At 43.8% G+C, this 22,432-nt stretch overlaps 1 protein-coding gene across 1 annotated transcript in view; it reads left to right on the forward strand.

Moving 5' to 3' along the window:
* The window catches only part of INTS9 (integrator complex subunit 9), a 72,753-nt gene that overhangs the window by 7,716 nt on the left and 42,605 nt on the right, over positions 1–22,432 (forward strand). The window contains exons 3-8 of the mRNA XM_065835687.2: positions 2,460–2,520; positions 4,958–5,020; positions 8,752–8,891; positions 10,420–10,506; positions 16,023–16,143; positions 18,059–18,193. Coding sequence (XP_065691759.1) covers positions 2,460–2,520; positions 4,958–5,020; positions 8,752–8,891; positions 10,420–10,506; positions 16,023–16,143; positions 18,059–18,193 — 607 coding nt within the window. The remainder of the gene's footprint in view (positions 1–2,459; positions 2,521–4,957; positions 5,021–8,751; positions 8,892–10,419; positions 10,507–16,022; positions 16,144–18,058; positions 18,194–22,432) is intronic.

Raw genomic sequence — 22,432 nt, forward strand, 5'->3', positions numbered from 1 at the left:
AAACTTTCCTTGGTGGTGGCAGGCACTGTCACAGAATCCCAGAATTTCAGGGATGGGAAGGGACCTGGAAAGCTCATCCAGTGCAACCCCCCCATGGAGCAGGAACACCCAGCTGAGGTTCCACAGGAAGGTGTCCAGGTGGGTTTGAATGTCTGCAGAGAAGGAGACTCCACAACCTCCCTGGGCAGCCTGGGCCAGGCTCTGCCACCCTCACTGGGAAGAAGTTTCTTCTCATATTTAAGTGGAACCTCCTGTGTTCCAGTTTGTACCCATTGCCCCTTGTCCTATCACTGGTTGTCACCAAGAAGAGCCTGGCTCCATCCTCCTGACACTCCCCCTTTCCATATTGATCCCCATGAATGAGTCCCCCCTCAGTCTCCTCTTCTCCAGCTCCAGAGCCCCAGCTCCCTCAGCCTTTCCTCACACGGGAGATGCTCCACTCCCTTCAGCATCTTGGTGGCTGCGCTGGACTCTCTGCAGCAGTTCCCTGTCCTTCTGGAACTGAGGGGCCACAACTGGACACAAGATTCCAGGTGTGGTCTCCCCAGGGCAGAGCAGAGGGGCAGGAGAACCTCTCTGACCTACTGACCACCCCCTTCTAACCCACCCCAGGTCCCATTGGCTTTCCTGGCCACAAGGGCCCAGTGCTGGCTCATGGTCACCCTGCTGTCCCCAGGACCTCCAGGTCCCTTTCCCCTGCACTGCTCTCTAACAGGTTGTTCCACAATCTATACTGGAACCTGGGGTTGTTCCTGCCCAGATACAAGACTCTAGGGAGCTAGTGGCCACAAATTATCTCTTGAGAGGCTCAGGTTGGACATTAGTCTCTCATTGCTGCAGGTTTTTTAGCATTTTCACCCATCCCCAGAGAAGCTCTCGAATCTCCTGTTCCAGGGGTTTGCAAAACACAAGCAGACAGAGCCGCGGGTGACCTGGTCTAGTGCTGGCTTTGAGACACTGAACTGCAGACCTCTACATGTCCCTTCCAGCCAAGGTTTCTGTCCTCTCCTCCTTAGCTGTCAAAGTTGTTGCATATCAGAGTGGTTTATTCTTGCTTTTCCCCTGTTTTTTCCAAAGCTCTTCTAGGCTCTCTGCACCAATTCCACTCAGCCCCTGCAGCCTCCAAAGTATAATACTGCTCTTAAATTGTGCCTTTGAATGTGTTAGTGGGGAGTACATGTAAGCACCTCGTCTCTTCTGCAATCAGACTTCTTCAGACTTACTCTGTATCCTCAATAGGGGACTGCACTTCTCTGGCATAGCTTCTCGATGACAGATCCTTCTGCTCTCACCTCTTACCTTCTGTCTTCACTCCTTGAGTCTTAGATTTCCCTTTTTTCCTCCCTTGTGACTTTCTGCAGTGCGAGTTAGGATTTGTTCTTTTCTACGGATGTTAGTCTGAACACAACATTCTTCTGAGCTCTTGAATCACCTCCTGTTTTCAAGATCTTAAATTTGAGAGCCCTTAGAGTGTATAAGCATGTTGGCTGTAGAGCTTAGTGCACACTTGCAAATTTCATTGCAACTTGGTTCTCAGATCCTGTCTCCAAACCTGAGGTTGTTGCAGGGCTTGGTTCCAGGTGGATTCCGTTCTTGTTTCCTCAATTTTGGATTTCTGTAGATATGCTTGAATCTGGGCAGACAGTGGTTTTAGAGCTAAGGTGTATGCTCAAACAAAAATCAGATATCACTTTGAAGTATGGATAAGTCTCTCCGTTATGGTAGCAAGAAATGCTGCGGCAATTACTACTATAAACTCAGGATTACAATGTCTACCTTTATTAGCATTTATTTATTACCATTTGAAACCATTTTTGAAAAGGGACCCTGCTGAGGTTGGTACCAGATGTACCAGCTTAAAACACGCACTTCAGAGCAAAACCTCCTTGCCCCTTTGTCCTTCCAGCACAGGTGAATGCTGGTGTGGGTCTTCAGGGTGAGATCTCAGCATGAAACCATGGTTTATGTGGATATAAAATCACAGCCTCTGTGTCTATAAATGTCTTAGTTCAGAGCATCGGTCTGTCCCTGCCATCACTAATGGGAATATTTGTCTGTCATCTTCTGTCCCAGAATGGTTTTACGGTGCTTTTGTATTATTTCAGGTATAGTTTGTTGCTGTCCTAACCCTACCCTTTACACAACCAGTTTCACCACAGGGCAACATAAGCAGCACTGAGCCTGTTTGAAATTCTCACTGTAAATGACTGAAATCAAACTCCCTGCATGCATCATCCTTTTATTCTTTTTACTTATAAATGTCATAATCATGATTTGTAAAAGTCATTTCAGTGAACACTTAAACACAGTGAAACTGTCTGTCTGTTTTATTGAGATTGTTAGTTCCCTGGGACAGAAATGGTGTTCTCTTCCTTTGTGACACCAAATAGGAGGGCTTTGCTTAGCAACTGATAATGATGTAATTAATATTGCAATAATTTTTGTCTCTCTTTCTGCAGCCCCAGGCTGTCCAAACTTCCTGGTTGGGTTTTGAAAGATGGAAGCACATTTCTGGACAAGGTACTGTGCTGATAGTTAGAATTTTCTTGCCATGCAAAAAGCTACCTGCCAGGTTAGGAGCTTGCACTGCAGGAACGAGACTTCGCTGCTGACTCATCGCAAAGGTTTCTGTGTGTACCCTTACCAGCCATGATGTCCTTGTAGAGCAGAATGTTTCGAAACAAAACGCTGGGAGCAACTCTGAGGCTTTCAGTCTTCAGAGGTCGCCCAGCTTTTTAAAAAGTCCTCTTAAAATGCAGAAATCGTCAGGATGAATATTTTCTTATTTCATGGAGCTCCATAAATAATAGCGCTTTGCCTTCTTAAAGTGCCTTTTGTTCGACAGTCTCGCTTTTCCAGCACCAAAGCTTCATAACGTGCTTATAAATGAGGTTGGTGTTATACCAGTTTTTAGGCAAGAGAGCTACGAGAAAGCGAATGGTTTGCCCATGGGAGGTCTGGTACAGAGGAAAAGCGTGTCTTTGGCCTCTGAAATCAACTTGTGTGCTGCTGCTGGACATAGCAGGGAGGGCATTATCTCCAGCTTCCTAATTCTAAGACATGGGACTTACTCAGCTACATAAGAGACACAGAATTTGTCTTTTTTCCCCCTCTTTTCATTGCCTTAGTTTTGTAGGCAGAATTTATCTGGGGCTTCAACCAAAACTAGAGACTGCAGCATCCAGCTTGATCTGCCATAGGGGAACAATGAACACAAAAATACATCAGATGTTAGTAAAATAGGCAGATAGGTTTCAAATGTGAGCGGTGATAGGTATCAGTAGAGAAAATACTGTTTTAATAGACTGTTCCCTGACTATGTGAACATTAAAGGAAAACTGTAATAATAGTTGCTTTTGTAGGGGACTTTGAGGTGGACAAAATGGATTGATCTGATTTTTGCAGACGAGGGAGCTGAAGATCACAGATTAAAGACCTGGTTTTTCTTCTCATTGGAGACAAAAGAAACTGTGCAGGCAGCATTTCTGTTAGTAAAATAGTAACAGCTCTATTCAGAGCACATGCGATCGCAGAGCGACAGAGGCTCGGTGGCAGGAACGGTGTTACCCGCTTTGAATTCCCTGGGATTTGTTTCCCGAGAACCCCAAGCCTTGGTTTCAGAGTTTGGGCTCCGTTCAGTGCAAAGAACAGCCAGGCTGTCAGTATATTTTTATACTTAAAGTATTTACATTTCTGTGATACTGCTGGTACGGGATGAATTTTTCAAGCTCGCACAGCATCAATGGAAATCAGGTGTTAAAAATTCAAAGACAGCATCTCTTACCTTCACCTTGACCATTGTAACTGCTTGGAATGGTAAATTCTTTGACCCATGCTGGAAAAAGGCAAGAGAAGGAGTCAAAGGGGGGTGTTTTATCATGTCGCGTGGACATTCCTGTTACAGCACTCTCTGGATGACAGTTATAAAACTGAAGTCCTGGAGAGGCATTGAAATTTGCTGCGATCTAGTTTTAATCATTTTGAACTCCCTTGAGATGAGGTTAGGAGACTTCTGCCACTAGATGTAATTGCTCATTTGTTATTAGTTGGCAGGTGCACTGTAATTATTAAGAATTGGATTCAGTCTTTAGTTCTGTCGGTCTGAAGCTGGCTGAGACCGCTTGCTTTGGGACGAACAAGAGAAGCGTCCACGACAGAAGGCAGAGTGGGTGTTCGGTAGCCTGGGAGGTGTGTTAGGACTAGACTTGGCTACGTTTTTGTTCCATACATAATCCTGAAGAATGTGACTTTTCATGTGACAAAGGTTTCTGATGTCAGCCTTGAAAAAAGGAGAAAATAGAGGACTAGAGATCCAGTAGAGATAAATCTAACAAGAATCACCACGTGGAGCTTAGATCCCCAAAAGATGTTTCATCAAATGCTCTGAGACAAAAGCTAAAAATTGTATTCTGCTTCTAATAAGACAGAAAAGGTCTGATGTTATTTGGAATCAAAACCAAATTCCAAACTTGTAAGACAGCCAGAACACCGTAAAGGTGCCGTGCACGCCTTCCAGGTCAGGGGAGCAGCAGTTCCAAGAACGTGGTCTTCATGACCCACTTTTCAGTTCATATTTCTGATTCTGATAGACAAAGTCGACTTGTATTGCTACACGATTCCCAGCCAATACACCTGCAGCTGGAAAAGCAGAGAAAAAGCAGCTTCATTGGACAACATCTGCTTCATGGCCCCAGCAAACCAGCCAGGGTCTCTCTCATTTCCTACCTCCAGACAAGGATCTGATGCCTTGAAGTACCAAGCAGCCTCATCTCATATAAAAGCAATTTCAGCAGATCTCCTTACAGCAAATTGTATCTAGAAAGAGCATAAAAATAATGTAGTAACAGGCTGGAAATTACCTGCGATAGAGAAAAGGCTTTCAAAGTGCAAAATCTGCTATATTGGAGTAACATTGTGTTGTGGTTTTGTCTTCTCTGTTGATGTACTTTTCTCACAGGAACTGAAGGAGTGCTCTGGCCACGTGTTTGTAGACTCTGTGCCTGAGTTCTGTTTACCAGAGGTGAGTTAATTCGTTATTATTAGTGAAAAATCAGACTCCAGTCATGTGGAAGAAACTTACTAAGTAATTATTATCAGATTCACGTTAATTTATTACTACTCAGTAAATAATACTGCTAATGCCTGTGTGTTTTTAAGGTGCCTCTGGTATCTATGACACTGGAAAACGGATGGAAATGGCTCTTTTCAGCAGTGGTTGTGGGAGATCTGGAAGGTCTCCTTGACCACCTCGATATCTCACAAAAAATAAGGTTTAACTGTCCCATTTTCTGGGCTTTCCGAAGACAATGTGACTGAGCTGGACTCAGTTATGACAGGATACATGTGCTGATCTAGATAAGGGCAGTGAATGAAGACAAGGAAAGCTGCTTGTCTCTAAGCACAGATGTTGACCTGGCCACCGGATCCCCCCTGGGATCCAACCGTGTGGTTAAGCCCCATTGGATTCCACTAGACTGCGGTCAGATGTGCCAGCACCAAATTGAGGTGAAATTGAGTGCCTCTTTGAGGGAAGAATTGTACCCTCATATCCACTGACTTAACAGCGAGTAACTGCTTCTCAAGTTGTTTTGATTTTTTTTCCAAGAATACCTGTGTTTACAAATAAAAAAGAAAGATGAGCTATTGAAAATGTTTTAATTAACTGGGCTCACCTGGCTGGTCAGATTAACGATGTATGGAGGAGAGCTAAAGAAGTAAAAAACTGAGCAGAGAGTGGTGCGGGTAAATGGTGGGGAATAGTCAGGGAACAGCATCCTCATTCCTCAGCCGTGTTTGGACTGTGATAACATCAGCCCTTTGGTTTCATTTTGGGGATGTTTTCTCTGTCATTCAAAGACCGAGATGATTGCTTGTGGGCAGGGAAGGTTTTTTTCCTTTCTACTTGACCTTGTTGACAGGAATTACGAAACACTTCTGAAAGGTGGTTTTCAGCTTTCTGGGTTTCTGTCTGTAGGTCCCATGAAACTCACCTCTTGCAGCTTCTGCCTCTTGTCATCTTGATTCTTCAAAGCAAGTTGGCAGCTCTGGTACCAGTTTTGGTAACATATCAACATATCTGTGTGCAATTGCTCGCTTTCCCCAACAGGAATGGATATAATCCAATCACAAAAAACCCGCACAACCGACACCCTAATAATTCTGGGTTCTTGGATGCTTTCTGGTTAGTGTCCTGTGGAACAGAGGGATATGGGAAGCACCTATATGCCTGGAAAATACCATTATGTCCCAGATCTTGGGAAGAATGGAATTAACTTTCTGGATTCCGTTTGGAGTTGAGGCCATGCACAGGGATGATGATGATGATGGGGTTTAGGGTGCTTCAGCTGGGCTGTCTGGTTGCTCTTTTGGCCTGGAAAACACCCACATGTGTAGCTCTAAATATGACGAGGAGTTGCTGCTTCATGGTACTAGTGTTGTCACTGAACCTACCTCTGTTTTCTAGCAGTCCATGTGACAACTAGAAGACACCAACCATGTCGTCATGGTAGGAACTTTACAAATGGCCTCTCAAACGTTTCATTTCCCAAAGTTCCCAACAGATGCCAAATCTTCTCTGCAAGGGCTCGGAACAGACCTTGAGGTGCTGGAGCAAGTTGAGAGAAGGGAACGGAGCTGGTGAGGAGCTGGAGCACAAGTGTGATGGGAGCAGCTGAGGGACCTGGGGGGTTCAGCTGGAGAACAGGAGCTGAGGGGAGACCTTCTGATCTCTGAACTGCCTGAAAGGAGCTTGGAGCCAGGGGGGGTCGGGCTCTGCTCCCCAGGAACAAGCGCCAGGAGCAGAGGAAACGGCCTCAAGTTGCGCCAGGGGAGGTTGAGGTTGGATGTGGGGAACAATTTCTTCCCCAAAGGGCTGTGGGGCATTGGAACAGGCTGCCCAGGGCAGTGCTGGAGTCACCATCCCTGGAGGGTTGGACAGACGGACAGGAGGTTCTCAGGGACATGGGGCAGTGCCAGGGGTGGGGTAATGGTCGGACTCGATGATCTTGAGGGTCTTTTCCAACCAAAATGATTCTATGATTCGCTGGTGGTGCACAGCTCACATCTTGAGCTTCATGGGCTCCCAGTGTGGAGGATGGTTCAGATGTCACTGCACCAGCAGAGTAGAAATGTTGTGGTGTTTGGCAGTATAAAAAGGAGCTTGTGTGAAAGAGGCTTTGTCGTCATCTTTGTCTCCTTCCGTGCCACTTCTTTTGAAGTAACTTGTCTGCAAAAACAGTTGGAGAATCACAGTATCACTTCCAGGAACACCATTGCCAAAGAAAGCCGAATTCTGAATGTGATCCAGAAGCCACAAGGTGCTAAAAGGCTGTCTGAGCAGCAGAGTGCGCTCCCACGTGTCGGAGTGCAGCCCTCTTTGCTTGGCAACCTTCTGGTCTCTCTCACTTCACCTTCAGGAAACATTTTTAAACCTCTTCAGTTCTTAGGCACTCTGAGTGAGATTGCCGCAAGTCCCAGGGAAGATTTTGCTCTGTTTTGATTTTGACACCCTTTGCATCATATTAGTAAATGCTTCTAGGGTGCTGAGACGTAGGATGCTTAAGCTTGGAAAACGGGAGTCTCTGTCCTGATGGCTCGTTGGGCTGGGATTCAGCTCAATTTGATTCTGGACATGGCCAAAAACCAAGGCATGAAGGGCCAGCTTGGTCAGAGCAGGCGTGAGCAGCCTCTTTGATACGTGGAGTGAGGATGTTTCTGCCTCGAAAGCTTAGGAAGATAAAAGGGAGGCCGGTCAGGAATCTGAGGATGGTGTTTCACCTCCTGTGCTCAGCTTGGAGATCGTGCCTCAGCATTAGCTGTGATCATGGACTAAAACCATGGACACTTCGCTGTGAGTTAAGCAGCTTGTCACCAGAGCACTGTGTCAGCCCTCTGAAAAACCGAGTGACCTACTTCCTTGCCTTTTTTATTCAAATTGCTGGACCAGGCCTTGTAATCAGATAATACGTGCTTGATGAGTGTTGAATTCCATTAGCTGCTCTATAATAACTGAGTTAGAGGTCGTATATCTTGTAAATTTCTGACTTGACACCGTTTGTGTTATAGCATTACCAGTAAATATTTCTAATTAAAATTCCTTTAACAATGTGTGAAATCTTCTTTCACTCTCTGAACTGCTGTCTTAACCATCACATCAAAACAAATTGGACCCACCCGCCTGTTTTGTTGTATCCTACAAGTTAGTTTGATCTTCTGCTGTAGAAAATGTGAATGATAAGGGTGCCAAGCATTTAGTTTGGGAAAATATGAGAATTATTTTAGGCATGTGAATGCAATCTACATTCATCTCTCTCATTCTCCTGGGGTTCAGTACCATGTACCACATCAAAATATGAGATGTCCTGCTAATCACCACTGCAGAAGTTTTGATGTATGGGCAAAATGTTTCTCCCGAAGGAAGCACACGTACCAGTTCTTTGATAAAAGTGTGATCCTCATGCATCGCTTAATGGCAGCAATTTCATTACATGAAAGACAGACAAACCCGGGACATGGTTTCCTTTTCAGATCTGAGACGGGAATAATTTTAGGGAGCTTTTAAAATCAATCTTGTTAATTTAAAGGCAACATTAAGCTTTGCCACAGCTGAGACATGCCTCACCCCCTGCATTTTTTTATAAACCAGTAATATTCCCGCAATATAAACTTCAAAATAAGAACAGAAGTTTTTCTGCCATTGCTTAAACTGCATGAAAGGGTTACACGTTGCTTATCTCTTTCCTCTGTTTTCAGACTGAGCTGCTTGACCTCTCCACAGTAGACGTGATCTTGATCTCCAACTATCACTGCATGATGGCGTTGCCCTATATCACAGAGTACACAGGATTCGCTGGCACAGTGTACGCCACCGAGCCCACTGTCCAAATTGGCAGGTAAAAAGCCCCTTAATATTCTCTTCTCCTCTTTCATCACTGCTAAGGAAAAGGTGTAAAGGACAATATGGGGAGAGGAGTGGTGGCTAATGTTCCGAAGAGGCTCTTAGGCAGTACCTGAATGCCAGCCAAGTCCTTAGTGCTGCAAATGTGTTAACTCCATGTTTGCCAACCTCTGGAACCCTCCGTCTTCAGCATTTACAGCAGGTGCTTTGTGTTGCGTCCAAGCAATAGATGTGGGGTAACAGATCCTGCATGGACTGAGACACCTTGAGCAGCAATTACCATATCGTGAACTTCAAACCTTCAGAAATCATGGATCAAAGATCTCACCTACTCCTCGCTGCTCCCCTTAAGCAAAAGAGGAATCACCAATCTTTTCAACAATAAATTACTTTTAGGATTATTGCCTTGTAGTTTTTCAGCGTTTGATATTCTTATCATCATACTCTCTGTTACACCATGGAAGGGAATTTAATCTGGCTTCATCTCAAATGACAGTTGAGATACATAAGATCTGAACTCCAAAGAGAATCGCTAAGAAAAACAGCACAAATTCTACTGAAGTGGGAAGTGGGAGACCTGACAGTGCGGTAAAAAACTTAATACTTGGTCATCAAATTGAGCAATCTTTTCTTACAAAGTTTCTGTTGACTAGATGGGTCAATACCAAAGGCTGCAGGTTCGTAGCTGTGCTTGTGCTGTGTGCATCTCCCGTGCAGAGCAGCTGCCGCGTTCAATAATTAAAACCAGATTAGGCCGTGGTATCTGGACTACTCTGTAAGCACTTTAGGGCAGGAATCTTTGTCTGTTAAAAGTCCTATGCAAACTTTCCTCTCCAAAGTATTTCTCCCATTGTGTAAAAACAAACAGAAACCAAAGGCCCTTATAGGTGAAAGGAATTGTATAAATACGAACTAGGGGTAGACATGTGGGGTAGTGCTGGCCCGTGGCTGAAGATAACAAGCATAGTTGTGTTGGAGAATATACTGGTGTGGTTCTCCCCACCCCAGGTTATTCCAGATGCTCTTCTCCTGCAGTTAAATGTGAATTCCTACCTTGGAGGGGAAGCATTCGTACAATTACAGATATTCAGTTTTGGACAGTGAAATCTGCAGTGCCGATTTTTGATGCCTGAAATATTTTTCTGTCTCAGATGCTGTATTGTGCCTGTGCAGATGAGGAGAGTTCACTTGGACAATGTACTTGTCTTCTCTAAGTGATAAACAGACAGCAGCTAATGAGGTTTCTTGGTGTATTTTGCCTCATTGCAAATGACAAGCAGTGGGTAAGGAAGAAATCATTTTGTGCAGCAGGGAAGAGATTTGGGAGCTCCTCTTGTCGTGCCATTTCCCAAATAACCCATAACCCAGTGGGCCAGATCCTCTGCTGTCGCAACCAGGCAGACAGAATTGGACTTGCTTGAGTTTGAAACGCTCAGTTGGTGTGATATTTTGGAAATACTTGGGACAAAGCTCTGTCCTGTGTGAAAGGCTGCAATGCTCATTTAGTTATGGTATCTTTTCAGGCTTCTCATGGAAGAACTGGTGAATTCCATTGAACGCGTGCCAAAGGCTCAGTCTGCCTCCATGTGGAAGAACAAGGAGGTACAGAGGTAAGGAAGAGCCACCTGGAGAGGGTGACTGTCCTGAAACACTGACCCAGGTTTAGAATTTACTGTAACCATGGCTCAGTTGCCACCATTTGGGATTAGATTTGCTACAGCTATTAAGCAAAAAAAAAGCCTAGGAGGTCTAGAGCTTTCACTCCTGGGGTTGGTTCTTTCTTGAATGATTTGCACTTTGTTCATTTTCCAAACAGCCACGCAAGTTTGATTCTTGGAGGGCGACTCGGCAACACAAAAGTCTCCCCTGATCTCCCCTCACGTAGTTAAGCTCCATGGTGGAAGATAAAACCAGCAGATTTTTGCATTAACATCATAAAAAGTTGTTGAAATCAGCAAGATATTTAAACTTGATTAGATTGTATTGGAATAATTTTAATTTAAAATGGTATTTACGTGCATGTTTGCTGAAATGCTAAGAAAATGAAGACACTGGTGGCCAACCCCAGGACAGTGCTGCCTTTCTTCCCAGGACTGCAGCCTCTTTTTTAACAGCAGAGGTGGGCTTTTTTGCTTTATAAGCTTAGAAGCAAATTGAAATCTGAATAAAGAAAGGTTGGTTGGAAACTCCATGTCTGTTACTCCATCTGTATGTAAAAACAAGGCGCTCAAAATTGAGGTCTTCTGCATCTAAAATTCTGAAAACCTATGTAATCTAAGAATTATCCATACAATTTACTAATTGCAGATAATGCTTTCCTTGAAAATAGAAACAACTTTAGGTGCACAATGTGTTCTATGGAGGAGACAGCTTTGGTTTTGCACATTTTAAGATAGGACCAGTTGATTAGAAAGTTATTTTTAGAAGGTGCTTTGTGCATTTTTAATTGACCTCCTGTTTTCTGCTCCCAATTCCTAACATGGCCTGATTTATGATTTTACTAAAATTGAATTATTCCATACATACATTATAAAAGAAATTTTGATATTTTCCAATATGACAATGCAAAAAACAAGTCAAAAATCCAAATTAAAATCTGTTTAGCTCTATATTGTACTCCCCTGCTGAGCTTAGGAGCAGGCTTATCTCAGCATGTAACCCTCACTCTTCTGAAGAAGGCCAGTAAACTGAAGATGATAAAGATGATCAGGATTTTGTGCTGGATGATATATATTCTGATCAGAATGGTTTTTTGGGTTTTGTTTTAATTCTGGGGTCCGCTGACCTGACCAGAACCACTCCTGAAGCTCTCACAGTGATGGGAAAAGAGGGACCTACTCGTATTATTCTCGTCACACCACTGCATGTGTTTTGTATGCATGGTTTAAAGGAGGATCATATATCTTGGAGCTCATTTAATGTCACTTCCCTGGTTGTATTTATAGAAAACCTGCTGTCTAGCACTTTGTGTGCTGTTGACTATTCCAGATGCGAACACAGCGAGGTATCCTTGTTCTGTTTCAACTGCTATAGAAGGCTGGAGTCTTTTTGTTGCAGTGGTATTTAAAATATGTTTTCCTGCATCATATTGCTTGGGAAATACCCCAGCATCAACAGTTCTTCCTTGGTACCATCAAGTAGCTGTTGTGATGGGGTTCCAGGAGGTAGGAGAAGGTGTAAGAACCACACTTGGGGACAGACAGCGTCCTGTCCCCCTTACAGGACGTATGCAAAGCACCAGGTGCCACCACAACGTGCTGTGTCGTTGGGAACCTCAATCCAGGTCCCCTGCCTTTCATAAAATGCACAGCTTGCCCAAATCTGAGCTAGAAGCAAAGTGATGCTGTATTAGTGGGAACAGCCAGACACAGCCCCGCGGCTGTTTGTAACAAAAGTCTGCCTGTCATAAACTCCGCCTTGCGCCTGGTACACACATTGTGTGTAATCCAGAATGGGGAAACAAATCGGAACTCCCTTTCCAACTGTTTCCCCCTTCAGCTCCCTCTGCTTCTGTAAAACAGAGCTTCTATCCGCCACAGAGGGGATACAGGGACTTAATTAATGTTTGCAAAGCGTTTTGAGATTCTTAGTGACAAGTGTCATGCGAGCGTGAATGGAACTGATTATTATAGCATGTGAGCAAAAACATCTCCTGATCCGCAAATTAACACCTGGCTAATGGCACACGCAGGGTTGGACTGACATCCGTTAGTTAAGAAAATGTGATCCTTAGTCATGGGGTTTTTTTAATACTTGGCTGTTGCTAGAAAAGAATACTTACTACTTCTGAGTCTAGCTTTAATTTTTCAGGCTGATCAATCACCATTACTGCTTTACAGTTCAGTTAGTTCTACTCTGTATAGTTAGTATAAAACACAAAGTATTATCATCTTCATTAGATAGAGCATTGAAGCATTTTAAATTCAAATACTGCATAAAATATAATAAGTTCATTATAGTGGTTTACGGTTTTTTTCCATTATCAGATCTAGTCTGAACTAATTGCTTTGCAAGTTTTATTACCATTGGTTTTTATTTTAAATGGGCAGCCTCATGGAAGCTCTGTAGCTACTCAGCCAGGGTGAATTTTAAAATGATGAGGATTCAGGGGACTAAAGGGGAAGTTTGCCGTATGAAAGGCACTTTGTTGACTATCTGTTTGATGGTTTCTCATCTCTTTCTGTAAAGGCTGTTTCCTGAGATGGAGTAGTGGACGAGAGAGGCCAACGTGCTGATCTAGTTTGGCACTGCCTTCAAACGAGAACCTGTTATGTCGTATACTAAATGTTATCCTTTGCATTAAACAGGAGGGACTGTCTCTGTGAGATGCCTACTTAGGAACGCAACCCTCTGAGCTTCTTCAGCATAAATCTTGTTTACTAACCACTGGATCCTGCTGCTTCATGATACCTTTGGTTTGTGGGTGTCCTGGCATCTGCCCGCATACATCTGGTTGTTATGAGGCGATCCATGATAGGATGTTGCTGTAGTGTTAGTAGATTCACTTCAGGCTTTAAAATATAGACTCATAGAATCACAGAATGTCCTGAGTTGGAAGGAACCCACCAGGATCATGGAGTCCAGCTCCTGTCCCTGCACAGGACACCCCACAGGTCACCCCATGTGTCTGAGGACGTTGTCCAGTCTCTTCTTGAACACTGTCAGGATGGGGCCGTGACACCTCCCTGGGAGCCTGTTCAGTGTCCAGCACCTCTGGGTGAAGAACCTTTTCCTCATGTCCAACTGACCCTCCCTGGCACATCTTCTACCATTCCCTGGGATTCTGTCATTGGTCGCCAAAGACTTGAGATTGGCTCCTACTCCTCTTCCTCCCCTTGTGAGGAAGCTGCAGACCATGATGAGCTCTCCCCTTAGTCTCCTCCAGACTTTAAAATATCTTTCTGTACAGATTTTCAAAGCGTGGGTGGCAGGTCAACCACCAACAGGAGCACATCTGAGGAACCAGCAGTCCTTATTTTCCGTGTGCCGCTCAGCAAAGAATGAAACCACTTGAAACCGGTGCCACTGGTCTCTGTTAGGAGTCAGAGTATATTTACAGCATAGCCACAGAGCCCAGGCTAATAGAAACTTACTTCAGTCACCAAGGACATTTTCCCACTTTTCTCCATTACTTGGAGATATATTCTCCTCTTCCCAGAAGAGAAGTTCCCGAAAGCATCCAACTCTAAATGCTTCTTCTGGTAGGTTAAAGGCTTTTACAGGCAATTTGCTTCAGTGCAGTGGTGGACAACTATCCATGTTGTTTGGCCGTTTGTTGCTTATGACTTCCCAAAAAAGACCTTGAACGCTTTGTTTGTTTCCTTAAGGGCAGTGTGCTTGCAGCCAGCGTGTGCTGGAATTACAGTTATCGCACTAGACCTGTCTTGGCAATAGCTGCCCTTAATCCTTTCTTCAGTATCTTAAATTATGGAGGAGTTCACTGACCTAGTAGATATAACAATAAATTAAATTCCTTTAAACAAATTGATCAAAGAAACTTGACCAATTTCCATAAATCTTTGGAAACTGGTTTGAATTAGCCTTTGATTTAGCGTTGGTTTAATATACAAAAAAAAAAAAAGAAATCCTATTCTTCTTACGCATTTGGCAGCTGTGCTGCTTCCTGCCCCAGTTCATGTTGCTAAGGAAGATTTATTTCCCAGAAGTTTGCCATCTCTCTTACAGCCTGTGACATTACACTTCACTTCCTCCCTTGACAACGCTGTCCGGTTAACGTGCCGTGTCTGTGAAGAGCAGAATGGATGGATTTTACTTTGGTGTAAAACATCTTAAATACTTCCGCGTAGGGGATTTCGCGGAGCTCTGCAGTGTCAGCTAATGTCTCGGTGCCAGCACATTCGGAAGGCAAGTGGGGTATTGGAGCTGAAGGCAAAGGAGCCAAGCTGCAGGGACACGTGCTCTTGTAAGACACTGGTGAGAAAGATGAGAGCAGAGCCAGCCTTTGTTCGTGGTACCTTTATTTTAACCGCAAGATTGCGGCTTACTCCTGTTTTCAAATTCTTAGGATACGCAAAATAGACACTGATTCAAGATCACAGTCACCTTTACCAGTTCTAGTGGTGTTGATGTGTCAGATCAGCCAACGTCTTTCATCAGTGGTGAAAATACCGCAAGAGTTGCTCCAACACCTTCATCACAGCTGCTGCTTTGATGGAAGGGCTGAGCAGGAACAACAAAGAGCAGAGGGAAAGGGATCTGTGGGGTGAGGCAAAGTGGGCAGTGCTGTTCAGCTCCTCAACAGCCAGCAAGTCTTGCTCCTTATTTTGAAGCACCAGGCGTATTTGAATTAAAAACAAAGAAATAAAAGATCTGGAGAATATAAATGAGAATCAAAACTGGTGGTCCATCAGGAGGTTCTGAAAATGCCCGCACCCCACTGGAGGAACAACCCCAGGCACCAGCACAGATTGGGGTTGAGCTGCTGGAAAGCAGCTCTGCAGAGAAGGACCTGGGAGTTCTCGGGGACAACAGGGTGACCGTGAGCCAACAATGTGCCCTGTGGCCAAGAGGCCAATGGGACCTGGGGTACATGAGGAAGAGTGTGAGCAGCAGGTGGAGGGAGGTTGTTCCTCCCCCTCTGCTCTGCCCTGAGGAGGCCCCATCTGCAGTTGTGGGTCCAGTTCTGGGCTCCCCAGTTGAAGAAGGACAAGGAATCACTGGAGGGAGTCCAGGGAGGGACACAAAGATGCTGAGGGGTCTGGAGCATCTTTGTGATGAGGAGACTGAGAGAGCTGGGGCTGTTGAGCTGGAGAAGAGAAGCTGAGAGGGATGTGATGAATGGGATCAATATCTCAGGGTGGGTGTCAGAGGATGGACCAGACTCTGTTCAGTGGTGCCCAACGCCAGGGTGAGGGGCAACGGGCACAGACTGAAACACAGGAGGCTCCATGTGAACATGAGCAGAAACTTCTTTGGTGGGAGGTGCCAGAGCCTGGCCCAGGCTGCCCAGAGCGGGTGTGGAGTCTCCTTCTCTGAGACATTCAAACCCGCCTGGACCCACCTGTGTGATCTGCTCTGGTGACCCTGCGTGAGCAGCTGGGTTGGACTGGATAATCTCCAGAGGTCCCTTCAACCCAAGCAGACTGGGGTTCTGTGATCTTTGCAGATTGCTGCCTGCCCCTCTGAAGGACGCGGTGGAGGTGTCCATGTGGAGGAAGTGCTACACCATGCCAGAAGTGAACGCTGCGCTCAGTAAGATCCAGCTGGTGGGATATTCTCAGAAAATTGTGAGTACCTGTAAAACTGTCCTCAGGTCAACAGTAATAACTTGTTGTTTCCCAACTTTTCTCTGGAAATGCCCTTCCTTTTCAATTTTCCCTCTGGATCCTGTGTAAGATCTAGTTACCCTAGCCTAGAAAAGCAAGATAAGATTAAACTGAATGTCCTTCAGTCCACCTCCAACTCAAAAGTTCTTGTTTGGGGAAATCAGGGAGTATCCATTTGTTTCTCCTCTTCCTTGGGGACACCAATTTTAAGGCGGTGTACCTGCGAATTTGGAGTTGATGGCTGGCCCGCTGAGAGCTGGGAGGATGTGCCGAATTAGCGTATCCTCTCTGTCCATAAGCCACATCCCCTTCTGAGTTACCATAGCTCACTTCTGGGAATCTTTTGAGTGCTTCAGCCTCTACTTTTTTTTCTATACAGCAAATTAGGAATTGTAAACAAAACCTAATGGTTCGACCTGAACTTCAAACACTCTTTCCCAGTGTTCCCTTTTCTATCTGTAATGCCGTTGGCTATAATCCGGTGTCGTTTCTAGAATGAACAGAACCAACAATTCATTAATCTACAGATACACTGTTCCTGTCTGGCTTGTAGGCAGCATGCAGGACATGAGACCTGCGGTTGTTGCTCGGTGCTGTAAGAAATAAAAAGATGAATCAAAGTTGTGAACTCAAGGCTCCTTATGTGCTCCCTTTTCTTTAAGCAATGGGCTGCTGAAGTTTGAAGACTACTGGTAATGAGTAAAACAGTTTGAAACAGTGATGAGTGGTGCTATGTACTAAATTGGATGGATTTGGGTTCGTGTGGCGCTGCACTATAGCCGGTGAAAAAGGACCCCAGCGTTTTTGACTATATGAACAGTTTGGATGTATCTCACCTCATTTTAGGTCTATGCATCTGAGCAAATCATTGTTTTATAGTTACTGGGGAAAAGGAGACATTTCTAGAGCAGATTTTCTCTCTTCCCAAAGCAAGCTTTGAAAGTAAAAAGACACAAATAATCAGTTAACCCAAAATGTGGCAGCATCAAGAATGGTTTGTTGTCCATTTTTCACGTCTGTGTATCAGCAGAATCTAGAGCTTTGGTTTACGCACTCTGAGGGATGGAGACCCTGTTTTGCCCTTTGGAGGATCCAAATAGGTATTGGGATACTAGAGAAATCATTAGTATTGCATGAATCAGATGCTTGTTCTATTATTCAGTAACCAGAAAGTAGATCACATTAGCGAGGTATACGCGGAGGCTTGTTTTCCTTTCTCAGAACAAGTAGAACATTACTGTGTACAGATAAAGCAATGCACTTTCTAATGACACCTGGAAAGGAGACAACTGTCAGGTTGCTTATGCTCAGAGCTGAAACTGAAATTTGGGTTGAGTTTGCAGGGTGTTGTTTCTAAATCACCAGCAGATAGCATTCAAAAAGAAATGAAGCTAGAAAGTGAGTGAGTCTGAAGTTGAGTTTATGTTTTCCACAGCAAAATGTGTAACTCAAACAGAGTTTTATACTTGTCCTTCCTTCTCTCCTGCTTGCCATTGTCAATAAAATTTGATGGAGGGAGTATAGAGTCTTCAAAAATGCGAAGCACCTACAAAGTTCTTCAGTGCAGCCAAGGCAGGTACAGGATCACGACCCCGGTTGATTCCTCTTTTTAGAGTTATGGGTCAGTGTGAACTCAGATGCTGTAGAACTCACATGGAAGAGAGACTTCATGAAGACCCTACCTCAGGAAAAGCTTTTCTCAGAGCACATGTCTGGTTAGATGCGGGGAAATAAAAACATAAAGCTTGGGAAACTAGCTTCATAAAGCTTTTGTATAGCAGAACTACTTCTAAAATTGATATCATGATGATAACATGACCTGTTCTGACTTTGTTGGGGACTTACTCAAATGAATGCCTCTTGCTGTGTGTTTCAGGAGCTGTTTGGCGCCGTGCAGGTCACCCCTCTCAGCTCAGGCTACGCTCTTGGAAGCTCCAATTGGATTATCCAGTCACACTATGAAAAGGTTTCCTATGTTTCAGGATCTTCTCTACTTACAACGCATCCTCAGGTACAGCTCTTCTGAGTCTTCTATAGGGGAAGTGTCTTTGCTCAAAAAACTATAGGGGCTTATTCCAGCTGGGATCAGGTATAGTATAGAAAATGTATTAAAGTACCTCTGTTAGCAATTAGCTGACTTAATTGGCATTGATAAGAGGTACTACCCTGCTAAGTGACCAGGTATCAGTAGTTAATAGGGAAAGACAACTAGACCTCTTTGTTATCAATGATTTGACATTAACTTACCAGCTGGGAAATTCTCTTTCACCTTAAATGGGAAATGTTCACAGAATTAAACAAAAGAACATTAGTGCCTTTTTTTTAAATCCATATTTCACTGAAGAGTCTTTACAGACAGTTCACAGACGGCATCTATATCACTTCTGAAACATCCTTCCTTGGGAGAAATGATCGCTAACTGGCTGCCAACTTTTCCACCCTGCTCTGCTAAGGGCAAAGTCTTTATAGTGCTGTAGATGTAATTTCCAGTAAATTAATTCTCTCTAGATCCATAAATTCTTAGTGCAAAGAATGGCTTGAAGTTTGCAGTACTGTGTGCCTCAGAAGTTGTCAAAATAGTTAAAAGCAATATTAGCAGGAGGTATTTAAAAATAATTTAGAAAATGTGTCAGGTTCATGATCAGTAAGTAATTTCCCCCAAGGTGAGTATCTTCTCAAGAGCTTTGCTTCTGAGCATCCTTCATTTAAAAGCCTGATCTCAGGAGCTGAAAAACGACAATAGATAAACCATCCCTAATAGCGTGGCTGTACTTGGCTCCATGCGATGCATCAGAGTTTCTAAATCCCTTTTTCTCATCAGCCTCGCACCGGCCTGGGTTGTGCTCTTTGGTCACCGAAGGAGCAGCAGCAGTATTTGACAGTATTTGAATGGAATATTTCTGTGAGGAGAAACTTTGGGTAACTGGGAGTGTTTTCATTTACATTACATAGTGATTCAGTTTACCAGGTTAGACTGACCACGCTTGAGCGTTTTCCAAAGTTGAACATTTCTCTGCTAACTTCTGGTAAAGTCCCTGATTTTAAGGACATCACCCCCCTGTGGGAGGGAATGGTGTGTGGATGAAGTGCCTGGCAAGAGCACAGATCTGCAGACAGGGCTTTAACAAGTGCAGGAAAATGTACCATGAGCCTCCGTGAAACCCCAGGGACCTACTCTGTTTGCTCACGAGAAATGACACCAGGACCATTCGCTCTGCTGACAACGTAGCTTGGCCCACGTGCTCTCTGAGAGCCTCATTTTTCAACATACAGCCCATTGCACTTTGTGGTATTTTAAACTAACACATAGTTTGAAGGAATAGCTTACCAGATAGTTGAAATTGTGTTCAGTTTGCCCTTTCCTTGCTAATTACCACTAACGTTATCAGATACCATTTGCACATCAGATATCATCATAATCTTGCATTGGCTTCCAGAGGGTTGTTGAAAATAATGGATAGTTTTTGTCCTAGGGTTAATCTCTGTGAACACCAGTATGAGCTCCTACAGTGATTCTGTAATGACTGGTGGTTTTTGTGAGCTGCCAGCCAGCTCTTCATCTGTGTGATGTTTGACAGACAATATGCAATGATAACAATATTTTGAGTGGTGTGGGGTCAAAGTTGTGCTCAACCAATCAGCATTTGTTCATCGGGGAGTGAAAAGATGTTTTGTCTGACCTGTTTCTCCATAGAACCATGATGAGCAGTCGTAAAGAAATCCCCGTCTTTAAACGGTGTATGAAATCAGTTGCTGCATTTTGTTTTAAAAGTTATACCCGGTTAATCAGCATATGTTTATGTAAATACAGAGCTTTCTGAATAATAGTAAAACCTTTCCCAGTCTTCTGGAGCTCCCTCTGTCATTATTACAAATGGGCATCACTTGGCCAGACTCTGATCAGCCAGTTGCTTATTTAGGGTGATAAGACACAGATTCTTTGGGCGTAGAAATGAAAAATGCTTTTTGCTCTTCAGTCTTGTCTAATACATAATAGCCTGGAAACCATTTCCTTCTCTAGGGATGCCAACAGGATGAGGTTAATCTCAGACCCTTTGGTATAAATTGTGGCTTGAAGTTTTCTTGACATTTCAAGTTACATCTAGGTTACGTTTGTAATCAGCAGAGAGTTGTGGTACGTCTGTAATTATCAGTCCCTCTCTGTTAATAACAGATAGAAAGTGGCACAGTTGGCAGTTTAGACCCGGCCTAGGATGTACAGATGAGCTGGGACCGGGTGCAGCAGCAGGGATCATCCTGTGAAACCCTCAGCAAGAAGCGCAGGTGGAGGGTTCAGCGAGACTGGATTCATTGCCGCTGAAAATCACCCAAGAGCTTTCAAGGGTTTGTTTGAGAGTTCAGTCTGGCACCGTTAATTGTTCCTTTCCCTTCTGTCTTCTGGCACATGGTTTCTGTTGAAAATTTGGCCTCACCCTTTACTGAGTTTAGAATTGACACTGTTGCCACTGAAGTGGAGGACGGGAGTTGACAGCACAGGTTCAAACATGTCACTAAAAGCCTTTTAAGACATATTCTTTACATTAACCCCCCAAAATCAATGCAAGCCCTCTCAGTGCAATAGCAGCCGAAATTATGCTTATCTAATATGGCATAATCATTATGTACATTATCACAGGCAGATCCGATATTATTTTTTATTGCGTTATTGGCATTTCATTTTCACAGACACGCTACGGAGAGTCAAAGATTGCAATAAATCCCTCATAGCAGGTCTGGTGCTACAAGGTGGTGCACGGTGTGAACTTCTGTCGAAGCTGATATGAAATTCCCCTGCACGTTTAACAGAGCGAGGTCTCTCTCAACTACTTTAAAATGGCACTGAGTGCGAGCGAGGGAATTAACTGTACAGTGGTGTTCGAGGTTCAGTAGAGGAAATCGCTTTATCAGTCTCTTCTGGTAGAAATCTTTCCTGCTTGGGGAGACTGCAGAGGGTCTATTGAGAATAAATAGCATTAAATACCACACAGTTGGCTGCAGTCACCCACCTCTGCTTGAAAAGTAGCTGTGGGAAGGCTAAAAGAGCAAGGCTACAAGTTAGTTTTTCACCATAGCATCTGCACAGAGAGAAGTGACTTTTGCCTTTCCAAAACTGGATTATGTTAAATTTTGAGTATCGAGAATAGATATTTAGTATCAGGTCTCACTTGAGTATAATTTCTGAATATCTACTTTATGTTTGCTAATGGAGAGAAGCAGGTATGCATTTTCATTCTGCTGTAATAAAATGCGAGTATAAAGCATATCAAATAATTGATGTCAGTGAAAAAAGTGGGAGCCTAATTTCTCTATTATTTTAGCTCTGATGTTGTATTAGGAGCGCTACTTTTTGTACGTTGGTTTTATTTGTTTGGTTTGGAGTTTTTTTGTGCTGTTGAAGCTGTGATTTTTCACCTGTTTTCACCTATTGGCCTGTAAGGAAATACTTGTCTATTTGGCCTGGTATTATAGCTACATTTAAAAAATTAACGTATTGTCAAATCATTTTGGTTGGAAGAGACGCCGAGGATTATTGAGTCCAACCATTAACCCAACTCTAGCACTAAACCATGTCCCTAAGAACCTCATCTAAACGCCTTTTAAACCCCTCCAGGGATGGTGACTCCAGCACTGCCCTGGGCAGCCTGTTCCAATGCCCCACAGCCCTTTGGGGAAGAAATTGTTCCTAATACCCAATCTAAACCTTCCCTGGTGCAACTTGAGGCCGTTTCCTCTTGTCCTGTCACTTGTTGTTGCTTGGGAGAAGAGTGTATATATATATATATATATATATATAAGTGATTATTTCTTAGATAAATAAACATATTAAGGAATCTAAACTGATTTCTCTTTTCCACCAGCTGTAGCCATTTAGCATTTCACAAGAAGAGACTTCTAAAAAAGCCTGTCCAAAACATCCAAAATGAGCATTTGAAAGTCATGATTGTAATACTGTGGGCAGAAGAGCAGATTTCTCACTCCAGGGAGAGCTCTGTGTGGCATTCAGGTTCATACACAAAGTTGAGAGATTCAACTGGTCTCCTCTCTTCCAAAGAGAATCCACGGAGTGGTTGAAGAAAGTGGTCCTGCCCCCTGTAGGCACTGAGCCCTGGAAATGAAAGCTGATGCACATATCCACCAAAAAAGAAACACAAATCAAATGGGATTCCTATGAGTCACAAAAAAACCCACAACTCTGACCACATTTTTCACAAGTTGCAATCCTCATATGTAGTTTTCTGCATGGAAAGTT

Source organism: Patagioenas fasciata, chromosome 3, assembly GCF_037038585.1.
Source record: "Patagioenas fasciata isolate bPatFas1 chromosome 3, bPatFas1.hap1, whole genome shotgun sequence".
NCBI classification, from domain to species: domain Eukaryota; kingdom Metazoa; phylum Chordata; class Aves; order Columbiformes; family Columbidae; genus Patagioenas; species Patagioenas fasciata.